General features: G+C 35.5%; 1 protein-coding gene across 1 annotated transcript; it reads right to left on the bottom strand.

Annotated features, from left to right (window-relative positions):
• Nucleotides 1-1,761: 1,761 nt before the first annotated feature.
• On the bottom strand, nucleotides 1,762-2,658 carry LOC144453517 (palmitoyltransferase ZDHHC22-like). Its single transcript, XM_078144830.1, has one exon. The coding sequence runs from the start codon at nucleotides 2,656-2,658 to the stop codon at nucleotides 1,762-1,764; it is 897 nt and encodes a 298-aa protein (XP_078000956.1).
• Nucleotides 2,659-19,486: the final 16,828 nt, after the last annotated feature.

Below are 19,486 nucleotides of genomic sequence, written 5' to 3'. Positions count from 1 at the left end.
ATTAAATACCATGTTAGTATTTTGTTGATGGTCTCTGTTGGATTGAATAATTTTCTAACATTTTGGTGCCATTCAAAACATGCTTGAATGGAAATAATCAAATCATAAAAACAGTTGGTCATGTTTTTTGACAAATCAACATCGCAATGTTGTCTCTGTGGAAAATATTTCATCTTATTCATTCAACTGATTATTTGCATTCATTTCTAACTATATGTGTATGTGTTGTGATATATTAAAGGATAGGTAATTTTAATCAAGATACATGTACACAGATCAATTTATAATGGTATCATTCATGATACTAGCGGTAAGTACTAACATGACCTGGATAGCTTCATTGTTTTCATATATTGAATGGGTTAAAACAAACTAAAGGCTTAGAATACTGGTTACTGGCAAACTAAATGATGTGTCAAATCTTTCATTTGATATTAACATAACAGAAAAAGCGAGAATATCTTAATGACTGAATTGTCAATATAAAATACTGTACAACCTTGAATTTTCACTGAAATGCATATTTTCGCTAAATTTTGCTGAAAAACACATGTGAAACTAAGTAGTGACTAAACTGTTCTTGTACATAAACACACTGTACCAGATAAGTCATTCACAAAAAAATAATATTTGGGAACGACTTGAAGACAATAAAATAGCAAAACATTTAATTTGTGAAAATGTCTAATGCTAGTACTAATGCCAAAAAAGGTATGCTTGATCTTTTCATTCTGTGTCATTCTACTAACTGAAACATGCAGTACCCAGAATTGAATTTGCACAGTGTAAGTATTTTCTGCTGGATTATTTTTTTATACAATTTTGAAATTTCTAAATACAAGACAACCACATAAGTATGTTAAGAGGCGAGATCAATAGTTCAATGTTGGATAAAAAACTAAATTCTTTTAGTTAGGCCTCAGATGCCCATCCCCTTCTAATCAAATTGGTCAAAATTGAAAATATTTCAGACAGCACAATCAATTTCAAATCAGTATGTAGTAGTATATAGTGCTATGAATAAAAAAAAACAGTATTTAAGAAAAAAATTTCTTTTGTTGACACTTTACTTTATTTTAGTGCCATGCATTTATTATAGTGAAAGTTCTTCTATTTCCCAATTTCACATTTTTAGAAATAATTTGCATTTTAAGTGGTACAAAAAGATTCATTACAAGTAAAATCAATTTTGTAGGGTGAGAACTAAATGGCTCAAACACCCTTACCCCAAAGTAAAGAATTTAGTTTTTCATCCTACATTGAACTATTGATCTATTGAACATTATTAAAAAGAATACTTGGCAGTTCTATTCACACGTTCAAATATCATGCATGTTACAGTAAGTAGAACAGTTGTACACGACTCGGGACTAAAATTTGTGAAAAATGAAACTATTCAATGCTGCTTTTGAACACACCTCCAGTGGCTAGTGGTGACCAAGTCTATTGTGACTAAGTCATTTGTCTTGACTTGAAACCCAGCATTCTCTTGCTATGCTCAAGTTATGCAATGACATCATTACATTATCAGCTAAAAACATGTTCTGACACACATCAGCAATCTGAATAAACCAAACTCACTTTAGTGATGGAATGGCATTACTTCAATCTCTTCTTAATTTAAACAGACAGCTAAGGGAAAACACTGTCCACTGATAATAATAATCATGTAAGATGAAGATAACGTGCAGTGATACCCCCTCACCCACACCCACACTTCAGTAGAATAACCTTGGCAACATGTACAATCACTCTCTTTTGTTATATGCCTTTAATCTGTTTATGCTTGTTCCATGTAATTCCATCCCCTTGCAATGGTGTGAAGGCAGGTATTATGAAACACAGTAACCAATTTTTTCCAAATGTGTCCTGGAAATTCTGCCATCCGCTCTCTACCACAATATTATCTGGGCCATCATGAATAGATTCGTGTCTTGTCTGTCCTTTCCTTACGTTGTACATATTCCAAACAAATAATCCACCTGCCATGAACAACGCTGTGATGCAAACGTACATCAAAAACACCATGGCAAAAATATACGTAGGCATGCTACCAAAGCCAAATCTCCAAGTGAGAAAGGTAACTGGCAGAAAGTAGCTCAATCCTGTCTCGGAGAAAGAACCGTGCGTATAACTCAAGTACATAGCAGCATATGTTATTCCATAAGATGCGGCGATTGAAGCATAAAAAGCTAGCACGATGAAATATCGGTGGTTGTAGTATCCTATACATGTTCCAATGAAAAAGCAGTGTTCTTCACGTTTCAGGACGCAATAGCCACATAATGGGCAGTGGTGTGTTCGTGGTGGGATATCTTGTTGGCAGGTGATGCAATGTCGCCAGTTCTTGGGTACAGGGTTTGGAGCTGAAAACGGCGTCGCACGGTAGAAACTCTTACTTCGTACAGCCATGATATAATTTGCCATTGTGTTAATCATAACGAAAACAAATATTAGCATCTGGACGGTTTCATTTGAATTGTCTTCTTCATAGACAACCGGCATCGACACAAATACGACTGTGTAGAAGACCGCCGCGTACACAAGCCAGTAGTACACCATCCCAGCCGCGTTGGCATACCACAGAACTCTGTTCGACGATGCCATTCTGTTTAACTGAGAGTTAATCTTATGAGTAAATCCTTGCATTCGCTGCATTTTGCGTAGCATTGTTGTACAAAAGTTCAGATATTAATAAAAAGGAAAGGGCCAGTAACTTAGCCTGTTGCACACAAACGCGTCCCTTGGCTATTTTTGATCGATTGACTTTTCGTCCAATGGCCTCCAAAGTCATCGGGGGCGCTACTCTAATTCGATGTGTGGCGACATCTTTTGAGACTTGGGTATCGCGCAAGGACCAGATCCAGCATTCACAGGCACTTGAATCAATTTGTATGATTTTTTTAATGTATAGTAAATTTAACTATACATTTTAAAAAAATCATACAGATTGATTCGAGTGCCTGTGACAGCATTCATAGTAGTAGTAGCATCACGGTTATAGTATAGTAATAGTAGTATAGTACAGTATAGTATAGTATAGTATAGTATAGTATAATATAGTACAGTACAGTACAGTACAGTACAGTACAGTACAGTACAGTACAGTACAGTACAGTACAGTACAGTACAGTACAGTACAGTACAGTACAGTACAGTACAGTACAGTACAGTACAGTACAGTACAGTACAGTACAGTACAGTACAGTACAGTACAGTATAGTAATATTAGTATAGTATAGTATATTTCATTTGACATGAAATTATGTAAGAAATATCTAATATCCTTGGTAGCACTGTAACAACTTATTCATAGTCACGGTGTAAATTAAACAAAACCTATATTCTTTTCGTATCTTTGAAATGTTTTTCTATAGCCGGATTCTGACGTAATGTTTCATGTAATATGTTAGTATTTATCTTTGATGTGTGTCCCCCTGACAAAATCACCTCCGTCAAAGTTGTTTGTTGCTTCTAGAACCCTAGCAACGTAAATGTTATTTACGTCATTGTCGGTCGAATTACTCTTTTTAAAAGCAATAAATGAAAAAATCACTGTCTTTGATGCAAAGTTGAGTATGTCATGCCAAAAGATTTCTAAGCAATGAAATATAGAATATCTTTAATTATTTGGCTTGAACGAGACGACACTTTGCGCAGTCTCAGTCCAGTTGTGTGACGTCAGTAGTCTGAGCATCAGGTAAGGAAATTTGTGTGCGCGTGCGTGGCGGTCAGTTCGAATGTGGTGGCATAGTCGTTATTGTAAATGTACTTATAAACGGTATACATTTGTATTATTATTAGTACTGGCAGTAGCACCAACTGCTCTACGTACAACTATTTTGGTATGATTTCAAGACCTTCTCAGTTAAATTGGTAAGGGTCAGGATATTTGATTGACTGATGTACACTACAGTCACCTGTGAGCTACTTCATGTTCAAGGAGCTAATTAGTCTCATGAGTCTAGCTGACCTCGGATGTTCTTCCGATAGATGGAACATCCGAGTTTGGGCAAGCCCTCAAGATGCACTACGATCTTCGTTCGCTTATCGTATCGGAAGAAAGCCCGAACGTCTAGCAGCAAGACAAGGAGCCAATGTTATATCTCCCCTTATTGTAGTCCTGCTTGCATACGGAGTAATCCGGGACTCGATTCTGACAATTGTCCCTCCTAACTATAAGTCAGTAAGACTCGTGGGGCACCGTCTGTAAGCAGGACTACCCTTATTGAAGTTATACTTCTACCACCATTGATTAAAATGATGGTCATACAAAATATAAATGGCGTTATTATTTGGCAAAATAGTACTCTTTTCCGATGACGTATTTTTTTTAAATATTCGTAAATACCTAAGAACATCATTATTTTGTATTATGAGCATCCTTGAGTATACAATATACACTCACAAGTGGCTGTGCTGTACTGTACTGTACTGTACTGTACTGTACTGTACATGCATCCAATTTAGGACAACACTAAACACTGTAAAAGTGTAATTTTGTGTGTTACTCATTCTTGGTCACAGGCACTTGAACCGATATCTATGAAACTATCCATAAAACAGTATAATGTAAACCTATTGTGTCAGTGTCTATTTTTGCAACATGATTTCACAATAGCATATCTCTTGAGTGTGTCTACTAACCTATCTACTAGTAGTAGTAGTACTATACTAGTAGTATCGAATACTATTATAGTATAAACTAGTAGATATAGACATACTCAAGAAGGCTCTTATGAAGTTATATGTTACATTCAAAGATAGACACTGACAGTATAGAGGTGTACATTATACAGTGTTTTATTCATATTTTCATGCTCGATATTGGTTCGAGTGCTAGTGTTGATACTGTAACTGACCATTTTCTGCTAGTAGTATATAGATTTTTGTCAGTGTGAAGTTTTTTAGCAGGTAATGGGAGACTCCTTTTCTGTTGTTTAACTTGTTACATTTTTTCATATTTTGTGTACAGGTATGTTTTTGCAATTGCTTGTACATCTTGCACAACAGCTAAGTGCTCAGTGTACTGAAATACACAATAAGTTGAGGTTAACAAACTTTTATCATAGTCATTTGATTGATTCATATGACAATGGGTAAACATTTAAACAGGAAATATTACACCCTGGTCATTGCATGTATTCACAACACATGTCCACGTCATAATATTACACCCTGGTCATTGCATGTATTCACAACACATGTCCACGTCATAATATTACACCCTGGTCATTGCATGTATTCACAACACATGTCCACATCATAATATTACACCCTGGTCATTGTATGTATTCACAACACATGTCCACATCATAATATTACACCCTGGTCATTGTATGTATTCACAACACATGTCCACGTCATAATATTACACCCTGGTCATTGCATGTATTCACAACACATGTCCACGTCATAATATTACACCCTGGTCATTGCATGTATTCACAACACATGTCCACGTCATAATATTACACCCTGGTCATTGCATGTATTCACAACACATGTCCACGTCATAATATTACACCCTGGTCATTGCATGTATTCACAACACATGTCCACGTCATAATATTACACCCTGGTCATTGCATGTATTCACAACACATGTCCACGTCATAATATTACACCCTGGTCATTGCATGTATTCACAACACATGTCCACGTCATAATATTACACCCTGGTCATTGCATGTATTCACAACACATGTCCACGTCATAATATTACACCCTGGTCATTGCATGTATTCACAACACATGTCCACGTCATAATATTACACCCTGGTCATTGAATGTATTCACAACACATGTCCACGTCATAATATTACACCCTGGTCATTGCATGTATTCACAACACATGTCCACGTCATAATATTACACCCTGGTCATTGCATGTATTCACAACACATGTCCACGTCATAATATTACACCCTGGTCATTGCATGTATTCACAACACATGTCCACATCATAATATTACACCCTGGTCATTGTATGTATTCACAACACATGTCCACGTCATAATATTACACCCTGGTCATTGCATGTATTCACAACACATGTCCACGTCATAATATTACACCCTGGTCATTGCATGTATTCACAACACATGTCCACGTCATAATATTACACCCTGGTCATTGCATGTATTCACAACACATGTCCACGTCATAATATTACACCCTGGTCATTGCATGTATTCACAACACATGTCCACGTCATAATATTACACCCTGGTCATTGCATGTATTCACAACACATGTCCACGTCATAATATTGTCGACTGTGCATGGAAAATTAGTTCAAATTAATTTCTCGATTTTTGAATATTTGTTAACAAAATAAGGTTGTGTAAGTATAGTTACCAGGTATAATTTTCATAAATAAGTGTAAATTGATAATTTTCTTCATTCAGCTGAAAAGTAGTTGTGACATGATGGTATTATCACTATTCATCTTCTAGTAGTGACAAGCCCACTTATTTAATTTCTATTTTCTTTGACTCAACAAAGAATATTATTGAGAATATTACAATTAAAATCATAAAGCATAAAGCACTTTGAGCACAAAGTGGGAAAGTGCTATATAGAAACCAACATTATTATTTATTATTATTATTATTATAGTAACTAATAATTATTGTCTTTATATGTTATAATTTGATATTACCTACTTTTTTGGATTCTTTTGTTCAAATCATGTCTCAAATCTTTATAAGGCTACTAAACTAAATTTTGTGAATGTTAATTCTGTAGTTGTCACCATGGCAGTTGGTATCAATAGTAACAGACAAGAATTGTTGCTGCACAATAAATTACGAGATGCAAGAAACACTTTATGTCTCTCACTAAACAACACCAGGCTTCATTGTATACCACCAGAAGTGTTGACTAAATTGTCAAATTTGAAACATATCTATTTGAGTGGTTGTGGACTGATTGGTGTGGTTCCAACAAAACTTGGTCAACTTACTCAACTGGAGACTTTGGATTTATCTGGTAATAGTCTACATGATTTTCCACCAGTATTATGTCATCAACTAAGCAAACTCAAAATTCTTGACGTGAGTTGCAATAAATTTGTGACATTCCCTTCCACAATCCATGGGTTGAAACATCTGAAAGAAATAAATTTAGCCCAAAACAGGCTAGTGGACCTACCAGAAGAAATAGGTTATCTGACTCAGTTGGAGATTCTTGATTTATCATCAAATCTGTTAAGAGACTTTTCTGGGAAAGTTCTGATAGATCCTGTGTGTACCAGTCTACGGGTATTGAAACTTGCCAATAATTTACTACAAACTTTACCACCTGAAGTTGGTAAATTGACATTATTGGAAGAGTTAGACTTGAGAAATAATAACTTTAGCCAATTGCCGAGAACCATGAAATCTCTGTTGAAATTGAAATCATTTCATTACTCTGGAAATAGATGGAAAATGTATCCACCATTCATTCAAGGAGTACCAGAAAAAGAGCAATCTAGCTTTGGCACAGCAGCAGTGGAGAAACTGTATTGTTATATAGCTCCTGAACAAATACTATGATTTTATCGCACACAGAACAATATCTCCCCTCTTAACAGCTTGAATTAAAAAATTATCAATTCTGCTCGAGATATGGAATGTTGATAAGCACGCTGTTCATGGAAAAGTGGCTTTTCAGAAGACTTGTGTAAGTAGTCATTGAATGACAAAGGTGACAATGACAATACATTGAGGTATAAGACCATTCTGTATACCTCTATACTTAGACCTACATACATGGAGGTATTAAACCATTCTGTATACCTCTATACTTAGACCTACATACATTGAGGTATAAGACCATTCTGTATACCTCTATACTTAGACACATACATGGAGGTATTAAACCATTCTGTATACCTCTATACTTAGACCTACATACATGGAGGTATAAGACCATTCTGTATACCTCTATACTTAGACCTACATACATTGAGGTATAAGACCATTCTGTATACCTCTATACTTACATTGTAGACCTACATACATGGAGGTACTAGTATTAGACCATTCTGTATACCTCTATACTTAGACACATACATGGAGGTATATGACCATTCTGTATACCTCTATACTTAGACCTACATACATTGAGGTATAAGACCATTCTGTATACCTCTATACTTAGACACATACATGGAGGTATATGACCATTCTGTATACCTCTATACTTAGACCTACATACATGGAGGTATATGACCATTCTGTATACCTCTATACTTAGACACATACATGGAGGTATAAGACCATGCTGTATACCTCTATACTTAGACACATACATGGAGGTATATGACCATTCTGTATACCTCTATACTTAGACCTACATACATGGAGGTATATGACCATTCTGTATACCTCTATACTTAGACCTACATACATGGAGGTATAAGACCATCGATGATGGTGTACACCTCCATACTGAGACCTACACACATTTAGGTATATGACCATTAATAAAACCCCAGGGTGGTATGATCAAGAATTGACAGGTTTTCTTTTATTTTTATGATATGTATAAATTGAAAAGTTTGAAATGATTGCCTCTTTCTCCATGTGATCTTATACACTTGTACCATTTGAGGTGTGAGGACACAAATCTGAAATGGTTATCAAATCAAGATATATACCATTATAGAGGTTATATGTAAGTGTATGCCACTGTAACTCAATTACTGCTAAATTAGAAAGACTATAGAGTTTCAATGAGGCTACACAATATTTTTTTTACGTCTCACGCAACATTTTTTGTCAGGAATTACACAAATAAAATGCAGGCACTTATAGCATGTATGCATATAAATGATACATTTTATCTCACTGTGAACACAAATCAACATCACTGTCAGAAGAAACAAGGAGATTCAAACACAGAACCGTTTACTTGTGTTCATAGCAAATCTATAACTGATAGTTTATATCTTAGTATACTGTTGGTGTTTATAGACGGTATATACCAGTAGAATAATCTATAACTGATAGTTTATATCTTAGTATACTGTTGGTGTTTATAGATGGTATATACCGGTAGAATAATCTATAACTGATAGTTTATATCTTAGTATACTGTTGGTGTTTATAGATGGTATATACCGGTAGAATAATCTATAACTGATAGTTTATATCTTTGTATACTGTTGGTGTTTATAGATGGTATATACCGGTAGAATAATCTATAACTGATAGTTTATATCTTAGTATACTGTTGGTGTTTATAGATGGTATATACCGGTAGAATAATCTATAACTGATAGTTTATATCTTAGTATACTGTTGGTGTTTATAGATGGTATATACCAGTAGAATAATCTATAACTGATAGTTTATATCTTTGTATACTGTTGGTGTTTATAGATGGTATATACCGATAGAATAATCTATAACTGATAGTTTATATCTTAGTATGCTGTTGGTGTTTATAGATGGTATATACCGGTAGAATAATCTATAACTGATAGTTTATATCTTAGTATGCTGTTGGTGTTTATAGATGGTATATACCGGTAGAATAATCTATAACTGATAGTTTATATCTTTGTATACTGTTGGTGTTTATAGATGGTATATACCGGTAGAATAATCTATAACTGATAGTTTATATCTTAGTATACTGTTGGTGTTTATAGATGGTATATACCGGTAGAATAATCTATAACTGATAGTTTATATCTTAGTATGCTGTTGGTGTTTATAGACGGTATATACCGGTAGAATAATCTATAACTGATAGTTTATATCTTAGTATACTGTTGGTGTTTATGGACGGTATATACCGGTAGAATAATCTATAACTGATAGTTTATATCTTAGTATGCTGTTGGTGTTTATAGACGGTATATACCGGTAGAATAATCTATAACTGATAGTTTATATCTTAGTATACTGTTGGTGTTTATAGATGGTATATACCGGTAGAATAATCTATAACTGATAGTTTATATCTTAGTATACTGTTGGTGTTTATAGATGGTATATACCGGTAGAATAATCTATAACTGATAGTTTATATCTTAGTATACTGTTGGTGTTTATGGACGGTATATACCGGTAGAATAATCTATAACTGATAGTTTATATCTTAGTATGCTGTTGGTGTTTATAGACGGTATATACCGGTAGAATAATCTATAACTGATAGTTTATATCTTAGTATACTGTTGGTGTTTATAGATGGTATATACCGGTAGAATAATCTATAACTGATAGTTTATATCTTAGTATACTGTTGGTGTTTATAGACGGTATATACCGGTAGAATAATCTATAACTGATAGTTTATATCTTAGTATACTGTTGGTGTTCAATTGAATTCATATTTATCTGACAACAATTTATTCGCTAAATACCAGTCAGCTTATCGAGCGGGTTATAGCACTGAAACGGCCCTTCTAAGAGTCCAAAATGATATATTAGGCTCCCTTGATAAACGTAAAGATGTAATATTGATTTTGCTTGATCTTTCTGCTGCCTTTGACACGATTGATCATGACATTTTATTACACAGATTGCGTAATAGATATGGCATCAAGGGCTCAGCCTTGGAGTGGTTTCGTTCCTATTTGATTGGTCGATTCCAATCTGTGAGTGTTGGAGCAGTCGTGTCAAAGGCACGGTCTCTCGATTGTGGTGTCCCCCAAGGCTCCGTCCTTGGACCTGTTTTGTTTACGCTTTACACAGCCCCCTTGGAGGATATCATAATCCGTCATGGTTTAAATTGTGTCATGTATGCGGACGATTCCGAACTGTATCTCACGTGTGAGGGTGACCGGGTTCCGACTTCAGTTATTGAGTCATGCACTAGTGAAGTTAGACAGTGGATGCGTGATAATATGCTCTGTCTTAACGACGGTAAAACAGAAATTGTGCATTTTTCTTCTAAATTTGGTGGTGCGGGTCCGGTACCCCGGTGTGAGATACGGATTGGCGATGTCGATATACAACCATCTAATGTTGTTCGTAATCTTGGTGTTTCCATGGATTCGGCGGCTACTATGTCTGATCATGTAATTAATATTTGTAAAGCTGCCTCTCATGCTCTGTGGAAAATTGGCAAAATTCGCACTCTTCTTGATCAAAGTTGTACTGAAAAACTAGTTCATGCTTTTATTACATCACGTTTAGATTATTGCAACAGTTTATTATATGGTCTCCCACTTCAACAAATTCGTAAGCTCCAAATTATCCAGAATTCAGCAGCAAGACTTGTCTTTAGAAAGAAAAAAGTTGAGCATATTACCCCAGTTCTTCATTCATTACACTGGCTACCTATTCAGAAGCGCATTGAATTCAAAGTACTCTGTATTGTTTTTAAAGTTCTTAATGGGTGCGGGCCCTCATATCTAGGCGATTTATTAATGGTTAGATCTACCCGTCGTTCCCTTCGGTCACAATCCGGTAGCGTGGTGAATTTGCACCAACCGATAGGGAACACTGCATACTATGGTGATCGGGCCTTCTCTATTTGCGGCCCACGCCTTTGGAATGCCCTGCCACCATGTCTTCGTTCTTCACATACTTTGAACAGTTTTAAATCTGCCTTAAAATATCATCTTTTTAGATCTCATTATCATTAACTTTTAACTTTTTTACATTTCAGTTTTTAAATGTCATTCCGTGTCTTTGTATTTTTATCTTGTTTCATATTATGTTTATACTTGTGTATATGTACATTTTAAATTACTTTTATACTTTTGTTCAGCGCATTGAGATTGTTTTAATGTAATGCGCTCTATAAGAAATAAATATTATTATTATTATTATTTATAGACGGTATATACCGGTAGAATAATCTATAACTGATAGTTTATATCTTAGTATACTGTTGGTGTTTATAGACGGTATATACCGGTAGAATAATCTATAACTGATAGTTTATATCTTAGTATGCTGTTGGTGTTTATAGATGGTATATACCGGTAGAATAATCTATAACTGATAGTTTATATCTTTGTATACTGTTGGTGTTTATAGACGGTATATACCGGTAGAATAATCTATAACTGATAGTTTATATCTTTGTATACTGTTGGTGTTTATAGACGGTATATACCGGTAGAATAATCTATAACTGATAGTTTATATCTTAGTATACTGTTGGTGTTTATAGATGGTATATACCGGTAGAATAATCTATAACTGATAGTTTATATCTTAGTATACTGTTGGTGTTTATAGATGGTATATACCGGTAGAATAATCTATAACTGATAGTTTATATCTTAGTATGCTGTTGGTGTTTATAGACGGTATATACCGGTAGAATAATCTATAACTGATAGTTTATATCTTTGTATACTGTTGGTGTTTATAGACGGTATATACCGGTAGAATAATCTATAACTGATAGTTTATATCTTAGTATACTGTTGGTGTTTATAGATGGTATATACCGGTAGAATAATCTATAACTGATAGTTTATATCTTAGTATGCTGTTGGTGTTTATAGATGGTATATACCGGTAGAATAATCTATAACTGATAGTTTATATCTTAGTATACTGTTGGTGTTTATAGACGGTATATACCGGTAGAATAATCTATAACTGATAGTTTATATCTTAGTATACTGTTGGTGTTTATAGACGGTATATACCGGTAGAATAATCTATAACTGATAGTTTATATCTTAGTATACTGTTGGTGTTTATAGACGGTATATACCGGTAGAATAATCTATAACTGATAGTTTATATCTTAGTATACTGTTGGTGTTTATAGACGGTATATACCGGTAGGATAATCTATAACTGATAGTTTATATCTTATAGTTTATAACTATATTTATTCAACATACCATGCGTACGAGGTCATGATGATGTCAACATACGATGTGTAGAGGTCATGATGATGTCAACATACCATGTGTAGAGGTCATGATGATGTCAACATACCATGTGTAGAGGTCATGATGATGTCAACATACCGTGTGTAGAGGTCATGATGATGTCAACATACCATGTGTAGAGGTCATGATGATGTCAACATACCATGTGTAGAGGTCATGATGATGTCAACATACCATGTGTAGAGGTCATGATGATATACCATGTGTAGAGGTCATGATGATGTCAATATACCATGTGTAGAGGTCATGAAGATGTCTACATACCATGTGTAGAGGTCATGATGATGTCAACATACCATGTGTAGAGGTCATGATGATGATGTAAATATACACTTTAGATAATGTTAAATATGTACAGGCCATCTTTTTAAAGTTGGCAGATAATTTCATTCTCAGATCTGAATGTAAACTAAACTGATATTATGTCATGGTGATGTATTTGATATTTATTCCATGAGTTTCTGATATTATACATTGAGAGTTGTAATGTGTACAGTGAGATATATCATATAGTCGCAAAAATTCCTTTTCATTGTAGAAATACTCTCAGATATGATTTTGGTATCATTCATGATTCTTCAGTCAGTGTGTACATCAATTAAGTGAGATGCTAACTTGCTATAGCGCCACCTTGTGGTGACATTTACTGAATTTGAGTAAACTTCGGTCTTATTAGGTTGAATAGATGTCTTAATTGCATATATTCCTTTTTAAAATAAAGCTAGTGTATATATATGCTATCATTTGTCTTCAGACTTGTACGGTTCTACAATAATAACAGCCATTCTCAGCTGTGTATAATAGTGGAATAGATAGTCTTGCTGCTAGACGTTCAGGCTTTCTTTCGATACTATAAGCGAACAAAGTTCGCAGTGAGGGCTTGCCCGAACAGTCTGGCAAATGTCATTTTCAGACCGGACATTCCATTGAGATTACATTGAGCGGTGGGTTGGGCCATGTATGCATATATATACTTTAATATATTCAATCTCTGCATGCAGGTGTTGACAAACACATTTATGTCATTACTATGTCTTATCAGTTTATGGTAATTGTGTTTGATGAGTGTGTAGACGTTGTCATTCACACATTTTAGTTAATGCATTGGTGGTTATTGTTACAAGCCCCTCCTTAAGATGAATATGCATGTCATTGAAAAATTAGATATTGTCCTCTGTTTGTGCTTGTCGCTAATACGGTTCTCTGATTGGCAGTTATTTATATCCTGATGACATTTGCTAGACCTTGAATGTTCCATCCTCGATAGCGATGTTCGGTCGTGTGTCGTATTCTATCGGAAGAACATCCGAGGTCTAGCAGATAGACTATGGAATAGACTGAATTGCATGGATTGGTTATAGCGGAATAGACTGAATTGCATGGTTTGGTTATAGTGGAATAGACTGAATTGCATGGTTTGGTTATAGCGGAATAAACTGAATTGCATGGATTGGTTATAGCGGAATAGACTGAATTGCATGGTTTGGTTATAGTGGAATAGACTGAATTGCATGGTTTGGTTATAGCGGAATAAACTGAATTGCATGGATTGGTTATAGCGGAATAGACTGAATTGCATGGATTGGTTATAGCGGAATAGACTGAATTGCATGGTTTGGTTATAGCGGAATAGACTGAATTGCATGGTTTGGTTATAGCAGAATAGACTGAATTGCATGGATTGGTTATAGCAGAATAGACTGAATTGCATGGATTGGTTATAGCGGAATAGACTGAATTGCATGGTTTGGTTATAGCGGAATAGACTGAATTGCATGGTTTGGTTATAGTGGTGACTGATTGTATTAGAACAATTGAAAACAGACCAGTGACTGCTTGTATTAGAACAATTGAAAACAGACCAGTGACTGGTTGTATTAGAACAATTGAAAACAGGCCAGTGACTGGTTGTATTAGAACAATTGAAAACAGGCCAGTGACTGGTTGTATTAGAACAATTGAAAACAGACCAGTGACTGGTTGTATTAGAACAATTGAAAACAGGCCAGTGACTGGTTGTATTAGAACAATTGAAAACAGGCCAGTGACTGGTTGTATTAGAACAATTGAAAACAGACCAGTGACTGGTTGTATTAGAACAATTGAAAACAGGCCAGTGACTGGTTGTATTAGAACAATTGAAACAGGCCAGTGACTGGTTGTATTAGAACAATTGAAACAGACCAGTGACTGGTTGTATTAGAACAATTGAAAACAGACCAGTGACTGGTTGTATTAGAACAATTGAAAACAGGCCAGTGACTGGTTGTATTAGAACAATTGAAAACAGGCCAGTGACTGGTTGTATTAGAACAATTGAAAACAGACCAGTGACTGGTTGTATTAGAACAATTGAAAACAGGCCAGTGACTGGTTGTATTAGAACAATTGAAACAGGCCAGTGACTGGTTGTATTAGAACAATTGAAACAGACCAGTGACTGGTTGTATTAGAACAATTGAAAACAGACCAGTGACTGGTTGTATTAGAGCAATTGAAAACAGACCAGTGACTGGTTGTATTAGAACAATTGAAAACAGACCAGTGACTGGTTGTATTAGAACAATTGAAAACAGACCAGTGACTGGTTGTATTAGAACAATTGAAAACAGGCCAGTGACTGGTTGTATTAGAACAATTGAAAACAGGCCAGTGACTGGTTGTATTAGAACAATTGAAAACAGACCAGTGACTGGTTGTATTAGAACAATTGAAAACAGGCCAGTGACTGGTTGTATTAGAACAATTGAAACAGACCAGTGACTGGTTGTACATTAGAGCAATTGAAACAGACCAGTGACTGGTTGTATTAGAACAATTGAAAACAGACCAGTGACTGGTTGTATTAGAACAATTGAAAACAGGCCAGTGACTGGTTGTCATCATCATCATCATCATCGTTCGGCTGCGCAGCAGTCGACCATAAGTTTCCTCCAGCCACAACGGTTTTGAGCCATTTTTGACAGTTGACCATGATTCAGCATGCCATCTGCATCTCCCAGAAGACAGTGGATGTATTTTGAGAACAGGGTTCTTTGCCTTCCAGGTTTCCTCTTTCCATGTTGTGACTGGTTGTATTAGAACAATTGAAAACAGACCAGTGACTGGTTGTATTAGAACAATTGAAACAGACCAGTGACTGGTTGTATTAGAACAATTGAAAACAGACCAGTGACTGCTTGTATTAGAACAATTGAAAACAGACCAGTAACTGGTTGTATTAGAACAATTGAAAACAGACCAGTGAATGGTTGTATTAGAACAATTGAAAACAGACCAGTAACTGGTTGTATTAGAACAATTGAAAACATACCAATGAATGGTTGTATTAGAACAATTGAAAACAGACCAGTGACTGGTTGTATTAGAACAATTGAAAACAGACCAGTGACTGGTTGTATTAGAACAATTGAAAACAGACCAGTGACTGGTTGTATTAGAACAATTGAAAACAGACCAGTGACTGCTTGTGTTAGTATGTCCCAGTTTCATTGTTGAAAGGAAATCAACAATAAACAGAACATGAACATCGGTTACTAAGCACTTAGTCTATTAAAATTCAAGTCACACTGTGAATCAATACTGACTATCGTATGCAGTACTTTCAGACATGATACATGCTTAGACTTCAAGTGTCATGGAAAAATATGTAAGTGACACATTCCACTGATAAAAAGTGACTGGTATATAAAATGTGGTTGGTAATATACAATGATAAAATATAAGTGTTTTTGAAAGTATGCACACATTTGTTTATCATATCAGAACACCATTGCAGCACTTAGTTAATTTCAACAGTACTATGATGGTAAATATCTCACAATGACATATGATACAACAGGTGTGTCCCTTATTACCAGTGGTGAAACATACAACAGGTGTGTCCCTTATTACCAGTGGTGAAACATACAACAGGTGTGTCCCTTATTACCAGTGGTGAAACATACAACAGGTGTGTCCCTTATTACCAGTGGTGAAACATACAACAGGTGTGTCCCTTATTACCAGTGGCGAAACATACAACAGGTGTGTCCCTTATTACCAGTGGTGAAACATACAACAGGTGTGTCCCTTATTACCAGTGGCGAAACATACAACAGGTGTGTCCCTTATTACCAGTGGTGAAACATACAACAGGTGTGTCCCTTATTACCAGTGGTGAAACATACAACAGGTGTGTCCCTTATTACCAGTGGTAAAACATACAACAGGTGTGTCCCTTATTACCAGTGGAGAAACATACAACAGGTGTGTCCCTTATTACCAGTGGTGAAACATACAACAGGTGTGTCCCTTATTACCAGTGGTGAAACATACAACAGGTGTGTCCCTTATTACCAGTGGTGAAACATACAACAGGTGTGTCCCTTATTACATACGATAGGTGTGTCCCTTATTACCAGTGGTGAAACATACAACAGGTGTGTCCCTTATTACCAGTGGTGAAACATACAACAGGTGTGTCCCTTATTACCAGTGGTGAAACATACAACAGGTGTGTCCCTTATTACCAGTGGTGAAACATACAACAGGTGTGTCCCTTATTACCAGTGGTGAAACATACAACAGGTGTGTCCCTTATTAAAGTTTATTTATTTATTTTAATATTACCAGTGGTGAAACATACAACAGGTGTGTCCCTTATTACTAGTGGTGAAACATACAACAGGTGCGTCCCTTATTACCAGTGGTGAAACATACAACAGGTGTGTCCCTTATTACCAGTGGTGAAACATACAACAGGTGTGTCCCTTATTACTAGTGGTGAAACATACAACAGGTGCGTCCCTTATTACTAGTGGTGAAACATACAACAGGTGTGTCCCTTATTACTAGTGGTGAAACATACAACAGGTGTGTCCCTTATTACCAGTGGTGAAACATACAACAGGGGTGTCCCTTATTAAAGTTTATTTATTTATTTTAATATTACCAGTGGTGAAACATACAACAGGTGTGGCCCTTATTACTAGTGGTGAAACATACAACAGGTGTGTCCCTTATTACCAGTGGTGAAACATACAACAGGGGTGTCCCTTATTAAAGTTTATTTATTTATTTTAATATTACCAGTGGTGAAACATACAACAGGTGTGGCCCTTATTACTAGTGGTGAAACATACAACAGGTGCGTCCCTTATTACCAGTGGTGAAACATACAACAGGTGTGTCCCTTATTACCAGTGGTGAAACATACAACAGGTGTGTCCCTTATTACTAGTGGTGAAACATACAACAGGTGCGTCCCTTATTACTAGTGGTGAAACATACAACAGGTGTGTCCCTTATTACTAGTGGTGAAACATACAACAGGTGCGTCCCTTATTACCAGTGGTGAAACATACAACAGGTGTGTCCCTTATTAAAGTTTATTTATTTATCTTAATATTACCAGTGGTGAAACATACAACAGGTGTGTCCCTTATTAAAGTTTATTTATTTATTTCAATATTACCAGTGGTGAAACATACAACAGGTGTGTCCCTTATTAAAGTTTATTTATTTATTTTAATATTACCAGTGGTGAAACATACAACAGGTGTGTCCCTTATTACTAGTGGTGAAACATACAAGTGTTCAAACTGTGACTGGAATTTTCAATTTCTAAACAATCTGTCAAGAGAAAAATAAATACATTGAGACATGCTGAAGTGATAATATACACATGATACAAGCACATCTGCACTGTGCAATATCTTGCCCACAACTCTCTCTGATTGGTATGCTTTGAAATTCCTTATTTTATAACTTCTTCAATAACCCATATTTGTCAACGTTTTAAGCATAGTAATTACGTTTAATTAATATGTAACAAAAATACGTTTGAGAATCAAAAATAAAGTTCTAAATTTTGCATGAAATATGCTAACAAGTAAATGAAACATGCACTGTGAATAAAACACTTTTCAATGTCAAAGTATCAATAACTTGGGTAGACAGTGTGTATGATGAGTTTTAGTATGTACATTTCTTTTGTCATACCTATTCAAATAAATCTATATCTTTGGCAAACACATTAGCAGGTGCATATATTTTCCTTACTTTTGTGGAAAATATTTTGCATGTCTTTCAAGAAAATCTGTTGACAAATTTCTAAAATTGCTACTCCTTCTACAATTAATCATTGATACCAGAACCAATGAAAATATATACACTCATCAGTGTCAATTCTACGTTTTGAAAATGGCAAAAATATTCTTACAAAATCCTGTACACAGGTGAGATTTGTCTGACTTCAAGGAGTTGATTTCCAACAGTACAAATCAGAGAGAGTTGTGGGTAAAATCTTGTACAATGATCTGTCCTAGTCTATCTAGTGACTTTTGACCACCAGTCCAAGTATAGTGGATTCATCTGTCCTAGTCTATCCAGTCCAAGTATAGTGGATTCATCTGTCCTAGTCTATCCAGTCCAAGTATAGTGGATTCATCTGTCCTAGTCTATCCAGTCCAAGTATAGTGGATTCATCTATCCTAGTCTATCCGGTCCAAGTATAGTGGATTCATCTGTCCTAGTCTATCCAGTCCAAGTATAGTGGATTCATCTGTCCTAGTCTATCCAGTCCAAGTATAGTGGATCATCTGTCCTAGTCTATTCAGTCCAAGTATAGTGGATCATCTGTCC

This window comes from Glandiceps talaboti, chromosome 2, assembly GCF_964340395.1.
Source record: "Glandiceps talaboti chromosome 2, keGlaTala1.1, whole genome shotgun sequence".
Lineage (NCBI taxonomy): Eukaryota > Metazoa > Hemichordata > Enteropneusta > Spengelidae > Glandiceps > Glandiceps talaboti.
Note: the sequence above shows the minus strand (reverse complement) of the source record. Positions and strands in the feature narration are given on the sequence as shown.